This window comes from Amphiura filiformis, chromosome 5 (genome assembly GCF_039555335.1).
Source record: "Amphiura filiformis chromosome 5, Afil_fr2py, whole genome shotgun sequence".
NCBI lineage: Eukaryota > Metazoa > Echinodermata > Ophiuroidea > Amphilepidida > Amphiuridae > Amphiura > Amphiura filiformis.
Genome location: NC_092632.1, coordinates 22,130,241 through 22,155,275, shown reverse-complemented (window position 1 = coordinate 22,155,275; position 25,035 = coordinate 22,130,241). Strand labels below are relative to the sequence as shown.

Genomic DNA, 25,035 nt, shown 5'->3' with positions numbered 1-25,035 from the left:
AGATTCAATTAGGTCTTAAATTGAGGCTAATTTATTCTATATTACTCATGTTTTTATCCTGTTTTCAAATATTTTTCAATTATTTTCTTATGACGTTTGGCATGAAATGTGCCAAGGGTGGCTGAGGATTAGGGGAGGAGGGTTAGGGAGAGGATTCATATTGTAAATTTGATTTAAAACCCCCTTTAAAAATTTGAATCTAGTAAAAAAATGTCTAAATGAACTCCCAGACATCTAAACCAAGTGAATAAATACGAAAGTTCATTTAAAAGACCAATACTTGCTCAGAATGATTGTAAATGTGGAAAAAAAGAGGTGGGGTTACATCCTCCTACTTTGTGATTGTTTTTGCCCGCACTCTCTCATTTTTTAACCGATTTCCATAAAAAAGGTGTCAAAATGCTCAGAAGGATGAACCACTTCAAATGAGATGTGTAGGTAAAATGTATGAACCATTTCATTTTTTTTTTTTACTATGTAACACAAAGGTACCCCAGGTTGTGACACAGGACCTATTACTATTAGCAATATTAGACTCTTCCTGTTAATCATGTCACATATAACTTTACAAGTGTGCTAGGAATGTGAGGATTTTGGCAATAGTATGCTTTACTGTTGAGTAAGATGACATAGATAATAGCTGAATTTTCATAATTGTCTCCTATGGCGTAATTGGATTAGATCTTTTCTCATTTGTGTAAGACTAACCATACGAGGGGTATCAAAAAGTTTTAGAAATGCCAGAAGTGAAAGAGCTATATCAATGAAATTTTGTCAGTGCAATCACTGGTCCTTATGTACATTATGGTCCAAAATGGTCTCATAGGTATGTTTACTTTTTTTACAGGTGGCACTAGATGCCAATAACCTGCTGCCCCAGTTACTGCGCATAAACTGCAAGATTGAGAAAATTGAGGCAAGCAGCATTATTAAGATCCTGCTTTTGAAGGGTTGCAGTGCCTAGAAAATTGATGATGAAATGAAAGTTATCTTCGGTGGTGATTGTGATATGTCACTGTCGCTTTTTGGAAAAGGAACTTTTATTTCATCACAGATTTTCTGGGCACTGTAACCCTCAAAATGGAACTTAATCATGCTGCATGCCTCAATTTTCTCCATTTTGCTGGTTATCTTGTTACATAGGCAGGTAGTGACATCTAGCTCCTGTAAAAAAAAGTAAACATACTTATGAGACCATTTTGCACCATAGTGTACATAAGGACCAGTGATTGCACTGACAAAATTTCATTGATATAGCTCTTTCACTTCTGGGCATTTCTAAAACTTTTTGATACCCCTCGTATATATATTAAAGGTTTTGACACTTTTGATTTTACAAGTGTTTTCAAAAAGAAAAATGTAAAATAAGGTGGTTTATAGTCTGTGTAAAGAAAGAAGTACAAAATAAGGGGGCTAGCATTTTCTTCGGAAGGGGGGGGGGTCCTGAAAACAGAATGAAAATACAAAACCAGACAAAAACAACAATACAACTACACTACCATAACAAATTTGATAACCCCAATCATCATTATATATTACCATCCATATTTATTTTATTGTCATTCCGTAGGAGATCAACCAGGAGCAGATCTGGGACCACTTATCTCCCCTGCATCCAAGGATCGCGTTTGTGAACTCATCCAGTCTGGTAAAGATGAGGGCGCTGATTTATTACTAGACGGACGTGATGTCCAAGTACCTGGCTACGAGAAAGGAAACTTTGTTGGGCCTACCATTATCTCTAATGTTGAGGTGAGTCAGTGACAATATTTTGTGTAGTAATGTTAAGGGCACTCAACCATAATTCTATTTGGTGGTGTGAAATTTGAAGTAAGCACTTGTGCACCTATTTGAAGCTATAGCTTGGTGACCACAAGTCTAATACTTGACTGTTTTTCAACTCTGTCAGAAGTACCAAATGTATTGAAAATATTATAAAGCATTTTATAAGGGATGTGGAGAGGGATATTATATAAGTGATCAATATTCTTACAGGCCTTGTCTTTTGAAAATTGCTGGGGAGTGACAAATCACTCTCCTCAAAACTTGCCAAGTGAGCTGTAGGCGAGTGATTAAAAGCTCTCCTCAGCTTCATTTTAGGCGAGTGATGGCGAGTAATCACTCTCACTCGCCTCAAAAGACAAGGCCTGTTCTTAGGGGGAATTGTCTGTGAAATAACATATGTCATTTGTTTACTCTAACAGCCTCACATGAAATGCTACACAGAAGAAATCTTTGGGCCAGTTCTTATCATTGTAAAAGTGGATACATTGGATGAAGCCATCAATCTAATCAACAACAACCCATATGGCAATGGTACCGCTATCTTCACAACAAATGGTGCCACCGCACGCAAATACACAGAAAAGATTGATGTTGGGCAGGTGAGTTTTAATAGGAAAAATACTAAATGACCTAAATTGTGTGCACTGAGCAAATGGATAAAAGAATGATTGTGTGAGTTGATTGATTGATTGATTGATTGATTGATTGATTGATTGATTGATTGATTGACTGATTGATGAGAGTGATTAATTGATGGATGAGTTGAGCAAATGATCAATCATTTGAATGAGTGAATAAATGAATAGGTTGGTTGTGTAGTCCAAATCTATTGTAATTTACTCCCAATACTTCACAGGCCTCCTTGAACAAATCTTTACATCTAGAATAAGATATTTTACCTGTCCTCAGTAAATACTTTCCAAATTCCAGTTGATTTCATATACACGATAGGTCTGAAGAAAAACTGCTCAGAACTATCAAGCTCGGTATCAGCTAATGTGATATTCCTACAGAACATACATACCAGGCATGTTACTTTGCCTCTGGCTGCTGTGATAAGCCACTCGCCATCCTTAAATTGATCCATTTTACTTTTCACTCAAATGAAAGTATTGGATGTCACAAACTCTCAACTCTGCCAGCTCAAGAGTGTCAAAGAAATCCTGTGTAGGATATCAATAATATTGTGCATAGTCTGCATTCAACCAGATTCTCTGGCGAACCATCTTTCTCAACTAAAGCGTGAAGCTGGCCTTTCAAATCATTTAACAAGGGTTATCTTTAAATAAAACTGAGCAATCATGATACCATTTTATCGTGTATCGTTCCAATCTGGTATAAGGGGCCTCATTAAACAATTTTATCAAATATCTGGCTATATCATTTTGTGCAGGAAGATGTAAAATGTTTTGAGATAAACACCATGCCTTCCAAGGATCAAATGCATAGCTATACTAAGGGTGCTCTAGAAGCCATTAACACAGTTTCCAAAGTAAATTTACCAGACACCACAACCCTGAAAATAAAAAACATCTATCATCTATCAGACTAAATGTTGATCTTTATTCTCTTGCGCTAAACTCTTCACCTGGACCTAATGGTCAGCCCATGCTCGGCAGTGAGAAAGTTGAGAAAGCTGACCTTTGATAGTCCTTGCTATAATATTCTCTGTAAAAAACTCCCAGTGGATAAAACTTGTTATACATGTACGTGTGTCCAGTGGCTTTCCATAATGATATCCTCACATCATTTGTGGCATTGCCATGATTACCACCACACCTCCCAGTGGAGATTCATAAACATATCTTGCCCAGTGGCTGATATTTCAATCCAGAAGAAACACATCAATCTCCAAAATATGGCTCACCATACCTATATTTGTAGGCATACAGCTGTTTTCATAACCTTCAACACAATTTCAAACTAATAATAGGCCCTATGTAACACAAAGGTATAGGGGTCAAAGTTAGAATATCATACTGTAGTTAGTACAAGGCTCCATTTAACCTTAAACACAAATCAGCACTAGTCATTTTCGGGGATCCGAACAGAGTTGGGATTTTTCCCTTGCAAAAAATGTGCTTTGGATCACTGAACATTATTACATTCACTATGGCTTTCTCATATTTACTATGCGGTGAAAAGAGAATTGGCCAAAATGCAGTCGAAGTCCAGCAAGGTACTACTAAAGTCGTTAGAGCCTTGCATGCCACTAAGTGTTTGACTGCCTTGCCCACCAATGTTATTGGTGGATCCAACCAATGCTGTGCTCCATGTGAGCTGTTTTGGGCAACCAGTATTTAGAATTAAATGTTCTCAGTTTTGTGTTAAACTTGTCAGCGAACCGGTCTACAGATTGTGGTCCCCACATTTTGTCAATCATGTCAAAAACTCCCCATTCATCAAAAGCTAATCTTCTGCTCAAGAATTGTCAGACCTGGAGACCCAATCTATTTCTATTTCAATACCCTTGGTCTTACACAAATTGAAAATGTTCAAAGATATTTCCTGTAGCTCTAGTTTCATTCTACCTTTTGTAACCACCCCTTGATCATCATTATTTATTTGATCATTTCAATCTTTATTGCAATCATTAAAAACATAACAAACATTAAACAAACCGATTGAAAAGTAAACACATTATCCAGACTAGAGACTGGAGTAGACAGAATACCATCCCTATATCTCCACAGAACCATAAATACCAATACAAACAAAACATTCAATACTGTACAAGAAAATATACCTTCAGTAAAATGCATTTTTAAAAACATTACGTTGCAGTTGTTCAAATGTTGAAGAGTTTCCTTTTTACCACAAATATTGCATTTAGTGTTCATTCTCTTACCCCAATGACTCAAGTTTTTTTGGTTGGAAGTGTATCTAAAAATGATATCTTCTTTCCTTGCAGTTGGGGTGTAAAGGCTTGCAAAGCTAAAAAAACACATTGGTAGAGTTTAAACCTATACACACAACTAATATTGTTCACTGATGTGAGCTTTTTAAAAAAACACCTTTAAGTTCTCTCCAGGTGGAACTCTTTTCCTTCTCAACTGTATTCCAATATTGAAAAACTTAAACCCACCACACTCTGCTGACCACGCTGTGCAACCCGAGTCGCTTGCATCTGAATACAGGGTGTCCCAGAATGATTTGTACCGTGTTTGCAAAAATAACTAAAAATAGAAGACGGGCAGTGTATCTAATTTTGATACCAGCATTATAATGTTGGACATGTCTCCTACTTATTCTGTTAATTTCAGCACGCTACCTTTATTTGTTTTGGCGTGGCATGCAATAATGTAAAATCGATGAAAAACGACTCGCATACCTTTGAAAAATGGCACGATACGATTAAATGAAGAACGTGGGATGTTTGGCACAGCATTTGACGACAACTACTGTTGGGGTTGCGCCTTAAAGCTTGCCGGACAGCTGCAATGTTCGCTCTAGTTCTTACAGTCTTACTGAGCACCTGAAGCTTCACTCTGCCGATTCCTGACAGTTCCGTGCTCGTGAAACTTCTTTACGTTATACACTATCGTCTAATGAATCTTCTTTGTGTCTCAACATAGCTGCCGGTTTGCCAGTAAGTTTTTGAAAGAAATCCACGCTGCTGTACAGTAAATTGAGGAGCCGTATTTTCTGTACCACAACCAGTTCGATCTCTGCAAGCATTTCAAATGACATGGACCTCACACCACAATAACTATATTTAAAACTACCGCCAAAGAGAGAATGAGATTAGGCCACAAATCCTTAATTCCATATAATGATTTCTTCGTAACGTCATAAATAATAGATAGATATCGGCTATTTAGTGGAAATATGAACAGGGCACAACTAAAATACCTGCATAACTTTTTCCAAATAACTTTGTGCTGAACGGTTAGTAATGTTACAGATTTTCAAAATAAGTTATGTTGTCAAAACTTAGAATTCACCATTTTTACGCAATCTTCTATAACTTCTGCTAGAAACGTCCAATTTTTAAAATCTAAAAAATCTGAGAAAGCTAAATATATGTAGAACTTAAAATTCAAAACAATATGACCATTTAACATGCCCTTCATACCTAAAAAATTCCATCTTTCCCGGTATAGATCATTCTGGGACACCCTGTATATATTAGGCATACAGGGCAAGAATACTCAAAGGGAAGTCATTTATTTAACTCGATCACATGGTCCTTCTAAAAGAATAACTCTTCGATCACATTGCTGTCACCGGGTAACTTATACAATTTATCCCAGTGAATTCTCTTCGCCACTTCCATATACAAATACTTGGATCAATTGAGCAATATATCCCATGACTGGATATAATGACATCACCCTTGTCTGCAAAGAAGGCTAACATTCTAGCAGAAACATGCACCAAATCGTTTGAATTCTTCCAAAAAATCCATTGATATCATTGAGCCTCCTTTCTATAATGATAATTGCCTCTGTTCTTGAGTCCCAGGTTAAGGGGGTACTACACCCCTCGATAAATTTGGGTCTATTTTTGCGTTTTTTCTCAAAAACTAATAACACAGTGGTAACAAAAGTTATGTATATTATAGGGGCAAGGAATCCAATTACTACACTGGAATTTCAGTGAACTAAGACAAGCGGTTCGTTATTTATGATAAGAAAAGAGGTACCTAGCATGTACCTCATTTCCTATACTGAACCGCTTGTCTTGAATCACTGAAATCTCAGTGTAGTAATTGGATTCCTTGCCCCAATAATATACATAACTTTTGTTACCAGTGTGTTATTATTTTTTGAGAAAAATGCAAAAATAGTCACAAAGTTACCACAGGGGTGTAGTACCCCCTTAAGCCTAACCAATCTAAGCATTTAGTTGGACTCCACTTTTCTACATTTGGCATAAAACCAGCTAACAGCAAGTGTGCTTTCAAATCGTTTCACACTGTTAAAAGGACCCCGTTCGTCCCCATCCGTCTTCTAAATACAGTACTATGAAAAACCCCTGTTTTCTCCAATATCCTACCAATGGTCTTGGACACTTTGTGAAAATAAATGGGGCCAAAGATAACCCAAACGGCAAAACTTTGAATGAAAAATACTTGGTTGCAACTCACACAAACAAAACACAGGTACTGTGTATGATCTGGGAATATTTCCAAATGATGATATCCAGACTTTAGATCAAAGGAGAACATAAAATCGTCTCTCCAAACAAAATCAATATGAAACGGAACATGTGTACTCATCATGTTCATTGCATATTCACCTACCAATAATTCCTTGGCTTCTGTGGTCTACTTTTTACCTTCTCAACTAAACCATATAATACAAAAGGCTATAGTACAAAAGCTATTGTGAAATCCCGATCTGTATCTAGATTTCTAAATGTTTATTTTCTGTAGCATTTACCTCTCCCGTACTCAGTAAATGAAAATTCTGAATTTGTATTACCTTCAATGCTAATACCATCGGGCTCCCTCCTTTGACATGTTTGAGGTTGATGCTACCCAGGAACCTTTTGTTGCAGACTGAGAGGTGGCAATACACTGTCTTCGCCAATGGCCTCTCTCACCATCGCCTCTTTTCTGGCCTGAATTCCCTAACTGGAATTGACCATATCCATAACTTCAGCGACGAAAATTAACGCCAAAGAGATTACTGTAAGGCATTTTGCATTGTTACGGCTTTTGTTGGTGATTATAAGATGCCACCCTCTTCCTTCTGTTAGCTTTCGCCTGCGCTGATTGGATACAGCGATCATCTTCAGAATTTTCAGCTAGGTTGTCTGACAAATGCTCATCTACGACAGCCCACCCTCCTTCTGATTTATCTGCGAGTCTGATTGGTTTCTACAGATTCCTGCAAAAGGGGCAGAATTGCGCTGATGTTACCCTTTTCAATGTGGAAATTGCCATTTCCACATTAGATAAAATCTTGTGGTTGAATTGAAACTGCACTTTATTCCCTTTGAACTTGAGATTTAGCTTGGATTGTAACTCCTCCACTTCTTTGGATGCTGATTTAAGGGTGCTTTCAGTGAGTCTTTCACTCTCAGATCTTTGATTAATGATGGCGTTGCCAATATAGGATGTAACACCAGAAATCGCTTGATTAACGATTTGGGAAATCACCTGGGCTGACACTGGCACTGGCTGAACCGAAGGGGCAGCAGCTGACTTCGCTGGGACCTTCGGACCTTGCTGTTGAGGAGCTTGAGCTTGAATTGCTGCATCTGGCAGCGGGCCCGACTTGAGGAACACCAATGTTATCAGCTAGTATTTGCGCAGCCACCTGATTAAGTGTGTGGTCTTGTTGAATATAAATACAAATTGCCCTTCTTGCAACATGATATTAAAGTTACAGCTATTTACAAAGTTATTTTACTCACAATACCGAGCTATCATACACTGTAGCTAGAACCATGATCCAAGGAACAACAATATAATTCCAGCAAAATATCAAGTTACAATGACATAAGAAGCTACAATAGATCCAACTGAAGAAACACCAGTAAAAAAATCTATGAGTGTATGAATCTCATCTAAAACAGTCAATGACTGGCCAAGGCCCCTGTGCCTGCATTCATCTAAAGTTTTATGCTTACTTAATAATTATGTGTGATGTGTGTGATGGTTTGTTGTATATTTGTTTACCATTGTTGCATATGATCAGTGTTTTTCATAAAAAGTCCTCTTGAAAATGTCTATTCAGCAGAAGGGGCATGTACATAAGCATAGAAATCAAAGTTTACTCAATATGAAATTAATTCACACCATCTTGAAAGCCTGCATACTGCCCTCAATTTACCACACAGATATCGAGTATAGTGATAATAGTAAAGAGTTTATTCTCCCATATGGCTGGTTTGGTAATACACCCCCACACTCCAGTCATTTTATGTAACTGGTAATCCTAATATTTTTATTTTCTCTCAGATTGTTCTGCATTTTAAATAAAAATAATTTACATCTGACTTGTAAATCATGTTCCTGCTGATGTTATTTTATTTGCTTGTTTCTATGTTTGCTGTTTATCCATTGCCACTACTCTGTCACAAAACTGTACTACCACAAAACTGTACTACCACAAAACTGTACTACCACAAAACTGTACTACCACAAAACTGTACTACCACAAAACTGTACTACCACAAAACTGTACTACCACAAAACTGTACTACCACAAAACTGTACTACCACAAAACTGTACTACCACAAAACTGTACCACCACAAAACTGTACCACCACAAAACTGTACCACCACAAAACTGTACCACCACAAAACTGTACCACCACAAAACTGTACTACCACTAGTTTTTGGTTAAAGATGGGTAGTATAATTCGATTCCAAATTTTTTAATCTATTGCTTCAGCTGTTTGGATATTAGAAGCCAAAACATGTCACAATAACTCATAGAACAATATGAATAAATGGTACACCATGGAGATGAGGCTACCCAGAGGAGAAAGAAAACAGAGAGCGTACCACCAGTCAAAGTCCCCGTGTATTGTATGCGGAGAGTTCTCGCATATTCATGAGGGCCGATTGTTTGATCGTGCCGTATCTAACAGTCACGCCAGCTCTGCGTGCCTTCGCGTTACATGCTTTCGCGATTTTAGCGACGATTATGCGATAGACCGTGAAAATATGCGGTAATTGCGTAGCAGTCTCGCCTGTCGCATTTCATGGAAAAATCGGCCCTCATTATCAGGTGATGCGGAGACTTTGACTGGTGGTACGCTCTTTGTTTTCTTTCTCCTCTGTGAGGCTACCACTACTTTGTTCTTAAGGTCATAAAAAATATATCAGAGGGTATCAGAACAATATGAGCTTCCTTCAGATGCCAAAATCTTGATTGCATTGCATTGCTATGCATTGCATTGCTACGCATTGCATTGCTACAAGCACTGCTACAAGCATGACTTGCCATTCCCTTACAGAGCATTACTGTCCATTCCCTTACAGCCCCGGCTTACAGTTCAGTGCACTTGCAAAATGTAATTTATGTAACTTTGTTGTACAACAACAAATAAAAAAGGGAGCAAGGTATACCAACAACAAATGTAAATGTCAACAGAAATAGTTCAACATGTAACCTACTTATATTGACTTAAAAATTGTAAATTTTATGTTTCACATTGACAAATTTTTTAGCAGTTGACTAGGAAGAAGTACTAAAACCATGATTACTAGGGACAGATAAGAGGCAGAGGGCGAATAAGAGGGAGGAGAGAGATGTGAATAAAGGGGGAATAGTGGAAAGAACGGGAGGATAGGGAATAACACGGGGTGGTAACAAAGAAGAAGTTGATTAAAATGAATTAAATGAAACGACTGATCAATCGGTAATAAATTAGGGAGTTGGTAAAATTGTTCACAATAAAAACTCGGAGGGTGGTGATTCACTTTGTAAAATTGCATTTATTTACGAACCGCGAAAGACTGGTGACCGCTAGTAGCCAAAAATGACCAGTTCCAAAGCCCACTGAAGTGTAAAACCTGCAAAAGCAACAGGGACAAACAGTAGGCCTACCGGTAATTAATCAATATTTTGAGGCTTGTACCTAAAAATGTATTTTTGTGATATTTTCAAAAACTGAATTTTTTTGTTTAAATCTGATGTTACCATAGGATTCCTTGAATATTTCCTTTCGCAAAATGTATAGTGTTATATACTTTGACTTACCCTCTTCTTAATGCTGTTTCCTCACTTTCCTGTAGGCCACACAAAAATGTTTTGGGGAGCAATTATACCACATTTCATTTTTTGGAAAAATCCAGAAGAAATTATATTTTCAAGTAAAAAAAGAATGACACAATCATTCAAAAGATTTTTTATCATACATTTTGTAATATGAAATCAATTAATCCTATGGAAATCAATTCCTAAAACTAGAGTTTCCATATCTAATGCACTGGATTTGACAATTTGAGGCATATGTTACCAGAAATCCTGACTGTAAAAATAACATTTGGGGGGGGGGGGTCAGACAACCCAAATGAAACCACCTTTTTTTTGTAGCATAATAGACATTTTTTTCTTGTTTATGACTCATGAAATTAGCTGATATCATCTGGCCTTAGAACATCAGATGCCTGTTTTCTCCATTTTGAGCTCTATCTCACCTTAATATCGCTAGACTGGCTCATTTGGCAACAATTGAAGAACAGATAATTGCAATTTGATAGAATTTCCAACTGTTAAGTGAATACATCCGGACAGAGAAACTCATAAACCATGTGAGCTTCTGATAATTACAACGATAACTATCTATCATTGGGTGATTTGGCACAAACATCAAGTTATGGTTTTGCTGAAGATGTATAATCATGATTGATATGAAAACCATCAGGCAAGCAAGATAGCTAGCAAGATATAATTATTGCCATTTTCGTCTCTTTTAAAAGTCGGACATTTCTTGGATAGAACTTGTTTAGATATGTCTGCTAAAGATATAAATGTTTATCTCTCCCCCTGCTTTCCCTGCCTCCCTGTGTCCATCCTTCCTTTCCTCCCACCCCCTCTTCCCCTCCCTCTCATCCTCCTTTTTTTTTGTCTCTTTTAGAAGTCTGACATTTCATGGATAGAACTTGTTTAGATGTGTTTGCTAAAGATATACATGTTTTTCTCTCCCTCCCTCCCTCCCTCCTTCCCTCCCTCCCTCCCTCCCTCCCTACTTTTCTCCTCTCCTCCTTCTTTTTCCACTCCCTATATATTGTATATAGGAATGGGTGGAGTTAGCAATAAACTTAAAATTATTGGCTGGATAATACCAAATTGCAAAAAAATATAATTTTTGCCTCTTCTCTAGGATGTTGACACATCTAAATGTATTTTTAAATACACTGCTTAAAAGCAGTGGAAGTACCACCGAGAAGTACCACAAAACACACATCTTACATGTTTGTCAAACTGTTCACAAATTTAACTCCTTGTTACAACATTTGTATTTTAGCTCTTGAATGACTTGTTTTGCTCAAATCCAATTTTGTTCCCTGCATTGGTTTGTTGATCATAAATTCGACTTCCGTATTTTGATATTTTCCCACCGGGTAGACAAATGCTTGAAAACAGGGATTAAATATTCTCTCTTCTCCTTAGATATGTCAAGTCAACAATCGGCTATATACATGCTCCATTTCCCCATTTTGTGATCTAAAATTGAGAAGCAATTTACACAAGATATTTTATAGAATCTCTAGCTGTTTTATATCGACCATGTGTCACGTCATTTTACTTTAAAAAGATATATTTTCTACTTTCTGAAAAGAATTAAATTAGATGAACTTACCTTTTTACAATGATAAATAAAACACAGAAGTGCTTGCACCAGGGGAAATACTAAGCTCAATATAAAAACTAGAGCGGTTCTCGGCTTTCGCGGTTCTCGGCATTCGCGGTTCTCGGTAGTGTGGGTTGGTCCGTATGTGACGTTTCTGTTCAGAACCTTGTGTGACCCTTCCCCAGAAAAAATCATCCGCCACCACTGGTTATAACAAGGGCCTTGTAAATGCAACTGGTGAGACAGAGCCTCGAATGACGTTTGTGTTTTCAGTCTGATTTCAGTTCCCTAACAGGTACAAAGTTTACGCATTATCATTAGGCCTACCAAGTATTGTATGTCCTATAATCTCTTATGTATGACATGGATCTTTACCATGATTGTGCAAGCCAAAAAATATCATTTCAATACCCCAAACATGCGTTAAAAAAAAAGACCATGTTTTACACATGCAACCTCAAGTTTAGACATATAATTTAATTTTCCCTAAACCCTCATGCACGAGAAAAATCATGCCGCCACCATTGGTTATGACAAGGGCCTTTTAGGGTGCACACCAGTAAATAACCCCCACTGACTTTCTGTACAGACAGGGGTCGGGAAAACAACTCAGTTCTTGAAAACTTCCCCTTTCTGCAAGCAGAAGGTCAGATGATGACATCCATTGTAAAAATTAATATATGGATTTCAGGATTTTTTTTCCAGAAATATTGTAAAAAGTTCAACCTATAACCCATACAGCTAACGCCACCTCACAAACAGCTAGCTTGGTGTTTCTGAAATGTAACACATTTTGAAAGTCGTCATAAAAAGTCGGATCCTGCTAAATTTACACAGACAATCTAATTTACAGGCCTAAATGATGATTAAATATGAATCAGGGCCTAATAGTTGCCTTTTAAGCCTTTTCTAATGTATTACATTAAGTCATATTGCACATTTCCTCGTTTCAAATACTGTTTTTTTCCCTTCCAGGGTGTAGCTAGACTTCTCCGTACTCCACTTGCCAATTGTGCTTCTGGCTATTGCATTTAAAGGGACCATTGAAAGAAAAACATATTTGGTATCAAAATAAAGCTAATAACATATAGAATCCATTTCTAAAATGATAAACGCAATTTTCATTTATTTTACCCCCCCAAATCAGCAAATAAATACAAAGCGCCCAATGTCGCGTCGTTCGCCAATTCATATGTGCAGAGACACGTGGCAACCCCCTGTGACGTCAAAGTGGTTATCCTTTCCGCTGCATGGCAACACTGCATAGTCCAGACTTGGTCCTAAACCAACGCATGAACGTGTTTACAGCAATGAACTTTTATGTGCCTTTTAGGCCTAACAAGTATATTAAAAAGGATATTATAATATAAATTACAAAGCTACAATGACTTCTATGATAGGCCTATATATAAATTCTAGCTAGGCCTACAAAATAATTCTTTATCATGTTTATAGGACATGCTCTGTTATATTTTTATATCCTCTTTTCATTCTTGAAAAGATAGATCATGCTTTTTATTTCACCCATTGGGTATTTCTTTATTAATTTGTGTTTATATGGCGATTTCAAGTGGGATAATAACTCCTGGATGCCGTAAGCATAATGTTGATAGATTTAAATATCATTATAAATAGGCACTTAATAATAATGATATTGAAATAAATTGATAAATAGATAAATTAATAGATAAATAAATAAAAGATATATAAGCCTAGATAAATAATAAATAAATGATAAACTAGGAGTAAATTGCAAACATTAAATATCTTAGAGCAAATGAGCATTTAATAAGTTTTTTGCGACAAATATTTTGCCCCTTCTTGTATGTTTTATCATTATTTTATCTTATACTAATTTTTTTGGGACATGCTCGCTTATTTATTTTTTATGTGTTCCTCTTATCATTTGTGAAGTATTTCTTTATTTTTGTTTTAGTACAAGTGATCACTGAGTATGTTTAACTGTGGAAATATCGGTAGATAAGGTGTTTTTATTTCACCCTTGAGTATTATTTATAAGTGTATCAACATACATTTCACATGTCATGATTTTTCATTGTTTTATTTTAAAGCAATTCTTTATTGGGGTGCATGCTCTCATATATTAGGTGGGGTTTTTTTCATGTTCCTCTTGTCATTCTTGATAGATGGCTGTTTATTTATGTCGCGTGTTAAGTATTTTTTTAATTTTTGGTCGAAGTGTATAATTATCATCACATGCTGTACGCTGTTTATTTATTTTGCCCTCATTTTCTTTACTTTTGTTTTTAGATCTTTAGTTCTTTATTTTTGTTTCTGTGAATATCATCCGAAAAGTAGGCCTTCTGCACATTATGATTTTTCCTTATTTTTTTAATTGCTTTATTTAACTCTTTACTGGGGTGCATGCTCTCTGCTGGTTTTTTTCATGTTCCTCTTATCATTATTGACAAGATAGCACCTGCTGTACGCTGTTTATTTATAGGCGCTCTCCTCCATTTTGAGAAATATACTTTTACACACACACTACATTTATAATTAAAATGATCAGCCTTAAAGTTTTACCTTTTAGTGGGTTAAGCCAAACCTAAGTGGATGAAATATAAATCAACACTTCTGGCACTGATTGGTTTCGTAGTTGTTATATGGAATACGAGCTGTCTGTAGCTACAAAATTGTCTGCAAATCGGCTTTTGCCGGGCCTCTCCTTTTCGGCGTTTTTCTCATTAAATTAGGGTCCCCGTTCAAATAAAAAATAAACTGGTGTCTAGATGTAATCACAGTTAACACACCAAGAAAAGTATAGAATATACAACAACCTAGTTACACCTGTAGACTGCGAACAAACATGCACCTGGCCAGACCTGGCCGTAAAACAAAGTGTTCTCCCTACGGATACCCTTAAGGGTCACACAATAAATGTTTGTGAAAATGTGAACACTATGTGTTGAAGCTGGATAAAGCAAGTGTGCTAAATGCAAAGTGGAAGGGTATTCTGTCCCTTAGCTGATTTGCTTGAGTTGAAAAATAGGAAAAAAATAACAAACCATTCAGAATTACACTCCAGTCTAGGCTAACATTTTGTTCGCTATGAAGTATTCCTTATCATTTGTAAACTGGGTAGAAGTATTTGCTGTACTCTTAAACTTAAAGCAAAATGTTAAGTCATGTCGAAAAAAAATAAATTGCTTTTAAGATGACCAGGCCAGGTAGACCAAAGTTATTTTGATTAGTAATGACCAGTCTATGCTGGTTTTAGATGATGAGTTTCTCTGAAATCTGTGTTAAAATGAACTGGGTTTACATTGACATCCGACGGCAGATTTGTTGTGCTTGTAAATTGCATCTTTATTTCTAACTGAGAAGTCCTTATTTTAGGTTAGGATGATAGTCGACTACATCAGAAATCTAAAATAATTTCAAAGCTATACATAAAACAAAACACAATTTAAAAGTGATAACAGTGAAATAAAAAATTAAAATGTGGTTAAAAAAAAGAAATAGTATTTTTGTGTATTTATCTAGCCAAGGTGTTAAACAAGAGGAAAAACTCTGCCATGTTTGTACTTCGACCATCTATTCTGTATATTTACAAATGCTTATTGTCACTTGTTTTGAAATGTCAACAAGCAATTAATAGACTGACAGAGAAGGAAATTAAGCAAATAGCTATCGTGCCTTCCATGAAACGGACTAAGGATGCGATAGAAAAAAAAGAGATAGCATGGTTGATATCAGTGTCATTTTCAGAAAGAGAGAGAGAGAGAGAGGTTGGAGATATCGAATTGAGTAGATGATGGAGAGGGGGAGAGAGAGAGGGGGAGGAGGTAAAAGAACAGTGAGCACATTACAGAAATGAACCTGAGGAGAGTGGGATGTGGGTAGAGGAGAGAATGATATGGGGTTTAGGTGGATACGGTAGAGAGAGATGGATGGAGGTTGAGTGGTGAGGGAGGGAGATGAGGTTGGGTGATGGAGAGAGAAAATAATATACCAACAAAGAAATCAATATTTGGGCACAAAAAGAGACAGAAAGAAGACGGGAATTGACAAATGGTGGAATGAGGGATGAAGGTGTAAGATACGGAGAGAAAAGGAGAGGGGAGGGAGGGATACAGTAGGGAGATGGAGGAGGAAGGGAAAAAACATGAGGTGAACAAATAAGTAGGTGGACAAAAAGAGATCGGAAGTGAAGAAGAGAGAAAAAGAGCAAGACAGTGAGAACGAGAGCGAGAGAGATTATAAAGTTGCTGTTTTGATGTTTTGAAGTGAAAGTTTCCTGTTATTACCATGCATAAGCTTGAATCCCAATTGTAGTTGAAGGCCAGCCAGGCAGAGGATTTAGTTGCAAGTCAATTGCTTGTGATCATTTTGAATTGCACGTCCACCCACACATTTGTCAATGAAAATCTTATTGCTATTCAGCCTTGCTACCTTACTGCAGGACAGCTACATTTATTTTTCACTGACATTGTAATTTCGCAAATTTTGTGAGTAGTGAGAATTTTGTTTGAAATAAATTGCCACAAATTTTGTTTTTGTAGATAACTCCATAGCAGACAATTTTAAAATTGGTGAAAATGTCTTGTGTTATATTAGTGGAATTTGTCAAATCTGTAGAAAGTAAAACGTATAAATAACAAGCAGTTTGAAATTCACATACATATCCTATTGTATTTTATTAACCACTGATGGTATACTTCCGATGTATGAAATTCAAAATTACAATCTACTGTCCGAGTGCTATCTATGTGGGCATGCAACAATATGCAGTTCATTGTACTAACACAACAATATTGTCTATTTTGCAGTTTCAAGTGAAGCATTTACTTAAAGCTTGCTTCCGCATTTATTTTTCATATTACTATGTATTATTACTGTGGTATTTAGTTTTGTGGAAAATATTGAACTTCTAAAAGTCCCCATATGATTTTTTTTTTCCAATGGAGACATTTTAAAATGATGGAAATTGATCTAACAGGCTTATTGCAATTGGACATCGAAAATTCTGCTAAATCTTGAATCAAATCATATTTCAAAAAGTTTTCAAATCCAAAAGGAGATGTTACATACCTCAGTGACAATGTTGTGCTATATCACAGCACTTTCTTAAATTTAATGACCATTGCTGCTTCTTGTGGGCTGCTTCCTGTTGGATGCTGATGTAGATGACATTTTTAGCTACTGATCACCCGATTTCGTCAAATAGTCGCCTCTCAAATAAACGCCCCACCACTTTTTTTTTTTTTTTTTTTTCAAAAATGATCCCATATTTCCATGCTATCTTGTTTAGTAAGCTTACCAAGTTGCTCACATGGTTGATAATAGCAGCAATAAATGGCGAAAATCTGCATCGGAACACCGGAAGTGAACCAAAAGTCAGTGTCAAAAGTTCTTTGTTCGTCATTTTAGCGTGACTTTTAAGCTTACCTAATGATTTTAAAGGGAATTGTCATGCTAAAAATGACCTCTAATAAACGCCCCCTTGGGAAAATGTAACGCCCCCGGGGCGTTTATTTGACGAAATACGGTATATATAATGCAGAAGGAAATGTTACCACTATCCCTATCCCTATTGAGAGTATTTTACCCCCTTGCTTTCTTACATCTATCTTTTCCGGTTGGCTTCAATGTCAACAAAGAAAGAAAGCAAGGATAACAAGTTTGAGAAGGTCAATTTGAGAAACTGTCATTGAGATATGTAACATCACCTTGAATTTTATGGACAATCCTGATGAATGTCTTTGCAAAAGCTTGCAAACTTGAATCAAATTCTTTGAAATATTTGACTTTTCTGTCCCGTAATGGATTGCATACTTAAAACCAATAATCAGTAGAAGATAAATACATAACCTTGTTGGTTAGTACAAAGTTGACTGTGTGACGTCATGATCATTGTTAATTTCTCAGAAAAAGTTTCTGATCACGATAGTGACGACAATCTGAAAATAAGAATGTTTACGAGCATAAACCCTCAATGCATGTAAGGCAATAAGGTAATGTTTAAAAAGATAGGAACTTCTCAGTTGACAATTAAAGAGCACATTGCAGCTAATTTTGTACCTCTCATTTCAAACAATGCAATTGCTAAATCATGCCTGCCAACTGTTCCGATTTAATCGGATTCGTTCCGATTTTTGTGACTTTTGACCTCAAAAATCGGAACAAATCCGATTTTGAAAATGCAAAAAAAAAAAAAAAAAAAAATTTTAAAGATTTTTTTTTCAAAGTTTTTGGCGACTTTGGAGAACCACTGGACCTATTCTGAAGTGCTAGAATCATAAGGATCATTCACAGTTATTTTTTTTTAAATGGAAAAAATTACAAACAAATTACAATTTGTTATTTTTAATATGCAAACCATTAACCAATATTTACCTCTTCATGTAGCACATATTATAAATGCATGCAAAACCAATGCATCTATAATATGTGATACATGAAGAGGTAAACACTAGTAAATGGTTTACATATTAAGGATAACAAACTGTAATTTTTGGTAATTTTTTTTTTCAATTTTTTTCAAATTACCTGTGAATGATCTTAGCACTTCAGAATAGGTCCAGTGGTTCTCTAAAGTTGCTAAAACTTTGAATTAAAAAAAAATTAGAATTTTTTTTTAAATTTTTTCCCAACCTTGAATAACAAGTAACTTCTTTTTTCCAAAGTTTTGTTTCGCTTCTTGCTTCACTCTAATTATACACAAACCTTAGTTCCAAAGGTTGGCAAGCATGTGCCGCGTACGGGTGAGTGCGTGCTTCAAGGCGCCTCGGATCGCGCACCCTGTACAGATTTTTATTTTTACAATGTTGGCAGGTATGCTAAATGAATAAAATGGTCCTTTATCAAAGCTGTGTACTTCTTGGAAAAGAAAAGAGAATTAGTTTCTCCAAAAGGTGTATCCTTTAATTGTAAAAATAGTTTTCACTGAAGTTTGCTCAAAATTTTAACACAACAAAAATATAGAGTATATAGTTAGTTTTTGCATAGGATAGGGATGAAACATAAAAATATTGATAAAAATTGCTCAAAATTATTTAAAATACTAGAGAACCTGCAGCTGCGAGGGCACCCCAGCTGTACGTGAGAGCACCACCAGCATGATAGCGATACAGTTTGACTCCCAATGACCCCATATAACATCTGACCCTAGATGTCCTTCGCTTGATGACCTCAGCCTGATTGAACAAAGTTTGAAATTTGACCCCCTCCATAATGACCTTTGACCTCGGTTGACCTCAATTTTATTTCGTCCATATATTGCCCTTGTATCAAGTACTCCACCACCAAGTTTGAGCCCGATCGGACAAAGTTTGAAATTCGACCCCTCCGTAATGACCTTTGACCTGCGTTGACCTTAATGATATTTTGTGCATATATTCCCCTTGTGGCAACGATTGCACCCACCAAGTTTGAGCCCGATCGGACAAAATTTGAAATTTGACCCCTCGGTAATGACCTTTGACCTCAGTTGAGCTCAATTTTATTTCAGGCGTATATTCCCTTTGTAGCAAGGATTCCACCCACCAAATTTGAGCCCGATCGGACAAAGTTTGAAATTTGATCCCCTCCGTAATGACCTTTGACCTCCGTTGACCTCAATTTTATTTCAGGCATATATTCCCTTTGTATCAAGGATTCCACCCACCAAATTTGAGCCCGATCGGACAAAGTTTGAAATTTGACCCCTCCGTAATAACCTTTGACCTCGGTTGACCTCGATTTTATTTTGGGCATATATTCCCTACGTATCAAGGATCCCACCCACCAAGTTTGGGCCCGATCGGACAAAGTTTGAAATCCATGACCTTTGACCTTGACCTCCGATGACCTTTAAAACTACCCGATAAACAGCGCACGCAGCGGTACCCATCTATGTCTGAAATATCGGAATGATGCGTCGAAGCGCTGCGAAACGCAGAGCCGGACAGACAGACAGACAGACAGACAGACACACAGAGCTCATTTTTTTATTAGTATAGATATATTTTTTAGAACAATTTTATGTGTACCTTTCAACATGCAGTTTACTCCCCAAGATAAGTTAGGACCACACCATAAGGTGGACCAAGAGTTGATCAACCATCTTGTCACACTCTGTGCAATTTAATTTCCACTCCTTTTGATCAGATGTCCAAAGAATTAAGACTTTGAGAGTAAGCACCAGATCAGTGAGTTGTTGGGAGTCAATCTACCTTGGCCATAAATCATTTCACATGTGCTGATTGTGTGTATGACAAATGATAATAGCATAAATTTCAATCAGATCTGTTCTTAACCATGTCTACCATTCCATATAATGCATTAATAGAATCTGTTATAGAAATTCATTTAACTGTCAAATTTGACAAGTGTCTGTTTTTGAAATAGAAACTGATTAAAAGCTTTCAACTTGTTTTTTACTTCCATGTTTTTATCCTAGGCCTAAAGGTCTTTGGAACCTGGCCTTGGAATGCAGGTATAATGTTGAGTAATATGCATTTTGTTCCATCTGAAAATGCTGTAATTCTGTAAGTTTTTTTGGGTTATGGCTTGAGGTTTTGGCCACTTTCAGCTTAAGGTTACCTGAAGAAAGAAAATTATGGGTAATGTTATGATTTAGGGGTGGGGTTAAGCTTAGGGTTTGAGTTTTAGGTCTAGAAGAAAGTTGGGTGTCACTACTAATAATTAGTGTTTCCATGTATTTTATAGGCCTATAGCTTAGTTTAATTGAAAACAATCTTCACTTTCTGGAGAATTCTCAAAAGTAGTTTAATTGACGTAGAGAGAAAATCAGAATAATTTTAGGCCACAAAGGTGCACATCAATTGAGGTAGAGAAACCACTTAATAGTACTAATATCGTGATTTGAATTTACAATTCGTCGGGTGTATTACATAGTGACAGATCTGCACTTAACGGTAAAATCCATAGTGACAGATGTTGAATTCTCAAAGAAAATGCGCAAGACATAGTGACGTATAACTTTGGCAATCTATTACATGTATAAGATGTACGACTCTACTACATTTTAACGTTTTGAAAATATCTTTCAAGGGTCTTCTTTTAATAGACATATGAATTGCCGAAAACGGCAAGTTTATAATCTATGCCCAATACAATGTACCTACTCAATGTTTTCCTGATGCCCATTTTTTGATAAATTTGCGATCAACATCCATCACTATGTAATACACCCTGGGTTTAACATCCGTCGGTATGTAATGCTGCCGACAAATTATAATATCTCAAACATTTTTAATTGTTCCTTAAACTAGCCCTATTACCATGATTATGACAACCTGTAGATACACAAATCAACCTGTTGTAACACAAAGTCTGTATGTAAATTCATCAGCCAGTGATACAAGTCACAAAGGTTGATACCTGGTAATCACCAACATGCATGCAATGTCCTGTATTCCAATACCCCTAATGTCGAAGTTTTTGAGACAGGATTTGCTGTCATGTTGTGTGTGATTCTAAACTTGTCACTATCATTGGGCTGGAAAAAGAGAAGTTGGATGGGGTAAGATTTTCCTCCAGTGAGCTCAAGTGTTTGTAGAATGCAGATTTGGCAAGACTGTGGGATAACTGCCTCATGTTTTAGGGTTATGATTAAGGTTAGGGTTATGATTAGGGGTGGGGTAAGGGTCCGGGCACTCAACACAAATGACCATACGGGTATGTTCCCCTGGAAAGACCCCCCTTTTTGGATTTCGCAGCTCCAAAAGACCCCCTATATTTGACCAAAATAGAGCTCCGAAAGACCTTTGATTTTGATAATTTCAGCTCTAAAAGACCCCAAAATTGCTCATTCCTCATATTTCTGGGTTTTTTAGGCGATTTTCAACCAGAAAGCCAAGAAAGACCCTTGATTTTGACTGTTCGCAGCTCCAAATGTCCCCCATTTTACTTGTTCGCAGCTCCGAAAGACCCCCTTATACCGGTACGACGTCAGCTCCCAAAGACCCACCACCGCGAAATTCTGGGGGAACATACCCACCAAAATGTTTGATGATGTGCCCCCAAAGTCTTCCATCTTTCATCAGGTGTTGAATCATGTATGCCAATATCACTCTTGATGGTGTCAGGGTATTGAAGTGGCCTTCTGCCTCTATTTGGTTTCGCATCGGGGCGGGGGGTCAGAACACCTAGAATGAGGAGAAACAATGCCCCTTCCTAGAAGGAAGTGTGAGGAAAAGAAAATGAAAAGAAAAGGAAAATGGTAAAAGGAAGAAGACAAGATTACAAAATTAATGATAAATGCAGCAGAGGTATAGATTTATTTATACCTAAAAACGTGTTCTTTTAATCAATATTGAGGAAAAGTTCCACTCTAGTTGGCCTATTTGTCTAAATGGGGTCTTCCTGTGGTCTATGATGTAGTAAACATGTTTGTTTTATCTATTTGGTTTTCACATTTTATTGCTGTAAATGTGATTGCTGAGGGCATGTCTGCTGTGTGTGTATGATGAGTGAAAGATGATATGAATGATAATAGTATAAAAATAAAAGTATCACATGATCTTATCACATGTAGCCCATTAAATGTGCAAGTGAAATAGAGTTTTTATTAATATTATAGGAGATCATTTTATTTGGTCAAGGAATCATACCATTTTTGAAATGTAGATGGTTGGTGATAGAAAATTGGTGTGGAATACATGGTTGAAGGTATTCTCAGTGATACTAGCAAAGACGTAAAAAATAAGCTCAAATTGTCATTTTGTATTCTGTATTTTTTAACAGGAGTGACATTTGTCTAAATACTCCTTTTCCAATGCATTGTACAACTAAATTTCATCAAATGTTTGAATAAAATTACACTTTCTATTTTGACTGTTTATGTGTGTAAATTCCCATTTGTAACTATCATTTCATAATTGTAATAAGCCCCCCGAAAATGACTGTACTTCTAAAAAAAAATGACAATATAATATATTAATAGAAATTGAAAGATTATAATGTTAAGAACTTATCAAAACTGGTATCACAGTTGTCTTATTTTTCAGATTATTTATTTCCATATTTTATCATTTTACAGGTTGGTGTTAATGTGCCCATCCCAGTTCCACTGCCAATGTTCTCCTTCACTGGTTCTCGTGGATCCTTCCGTGGTGACATGAACTTCTATGGTAAACAGGGCATCAATTTTTACACTCAAACCAAAACGGTCACCCAGCAGTGGAAGGAAGAAGATGCATCACACTCCCGAGCTGCTGTCACCATGCCAGTCATGAAATAAGGCGCCCTCTGTGGTGACTCAAAGGTAGGCTGGGCCAAGTCGTTGAAGCAATATATGGTGGAGAACAAACATGATGTATCATCGCAAAAAAGTGTTTTATGTCAGCGGGCTTATATTTAGATATAGGCCCTATTACCTTGCAAATATTAAATGTTTATGAATACAATGGTAAGAATATTTTCATGAGGTGAAATATGGACTCGGCAAAGCCTCGTTGAATGGAACGGTTCATATTTCACCTCATGAAAATATTCTTTCCATTGAATGAATAAAAACATTCAATATTTGTTTTATATAACTCATATAAATTCCTTTTCGTCCACTTAATATTATATAAAGCACCAGGAAATCAAAATAAATAAAATATATATTAACTATATTTATTTTAGAAGCAACACCCAAACCTATAATTAGTTAGTCGAGGTGGTCACCATGCGCAATATACGCTTGTGTATTTCAGCATTTCTATGGTAGCTGCGCGTGAGTGCAATGGAAAATGGACTATTGCACTCAGGCGAAGTGCAATAGTCTTTTCCTAAAAGTAGCAAAAATAAGAAGTAGTAATTGCCTAATCAAATGACAAGAATCTTTGTATGAGTTATATAAAAAAGAAAAATGTCTTTATATCTATTTTCATAAAAGTATAACTTCAATGTTCAATCACAGGGTGTCATTTTAACTATTTTTATTGACTAAAGATAATATTCAAAGCTCAGTTTATCAAAAGTGACCAAGGAGTACCTGTATACATGATGCGTCATGCATTACAAATACTCCATTGTGGTTATTGAATAAGCAAAGCTGTCTTTTGCACATGACATGCAAACATGATTTAGAACATTCTGTTTGAAGAACAAAATTGTATTTAATTCCAAATATAACCATGCGCCATTATGTATGCATTGTTGCATACAGTATAGGCAATATTTGCCATCTTGATTGTGTCTTTTCTAAATTGCAGTAAATGTAATGGATATAAAGGACAGTAATAGGGGTATCCCATTAAATATGGATTTTCAGAGAATTTTGCGAAACATTAAGGCTTCAGTGAATAAGCCTTTGTATTTTATACATGACGCATTTGATGAGCAATATATCATGATCTAGTCATTTTGGCGAATGAATTCTATTTTTACTACTTTCTTTACAAAGCAGTGGCGTGTTTAAAGAGAATGGTAGACGCCGGGTAGAGCGATGCTTGCTTGAAATGAGCGGTTACGTGGTTGGTTGCTTAACATGTCATGATCATTGATCAACCTGTTTAGAACTGATACTGAATGATGACTATATTTTGTAAGGTTTATTTTTGAATGAAACCTGTAAATGTTTAAAACGTCTACAGTATTAGCTTTTTATTTTCTAATTATGAAATAAAAAAAAACACCCACTACTTTAATCTATAGAAATATTTCCATAATTGTGCAGATGTAATTGAATCTAAATGTCTTTAGAGATTAATTGCAGATAATTACAGTAATACAGTGTTAACATATTAATTTTAGTCGGCATTATAATAGTAATATAAAATGAATAAATCATGAATGAATATTTACAAGAACAATGTAGGCATAAATTAAGAATTGAAATGGTACTGGATTTCAATTTCATCTGGTACTTCACAAAACAGCTTATTTTAAAATGAGCATCTTGTGTATTGCAATCCCCAAGGCCAAATAGATGTGATGTGCTTGATAGATAACATCGGTACAGAGTCTGTTTCATTATAACAGTGACATACAAACCAAAGTATTAATGAATTATTAAATAAAACCAATCAACTACATA

At 36.2% G+C, this 25,035-nt stretch overlaps 1 protein-coding gene across 1 annotated transcript in view; it reads left to right on the top strand.

The window, feature by feature from the left end:
* The window catches only part of LOC140152801 (probable methylmalonate-semialdehyde/malonate-semialdehyde dehydrogenase [acylating], mitochondrial), an 80,802-nt gene extending 56,868 nt beyond the window's left edge, over positions 1-23,934 (top strand). Inside the window, exons 12-14 of the mRNA XM_072175299.1 lie at positions 1,571-1,752; positions 2,205-2,384; positions 23,050-23,934. Of these exons, the coding sequence (XP_072031400.1) occupies positions 1,571-1,752; positions 2,205-2,384; positions 23,050-23,250 (563 nt within the window). The 3' untranslated portion in view covers positions 23,251-23,934. The remainder of the gene's footprint in view (positions 1-1,570; positions 1,753-2,204; positions 2,385-23,049) is intronic.
* The last annotated feature ends 1,101 nt before the right edge of the window (positions 23,935-25,035 follow it).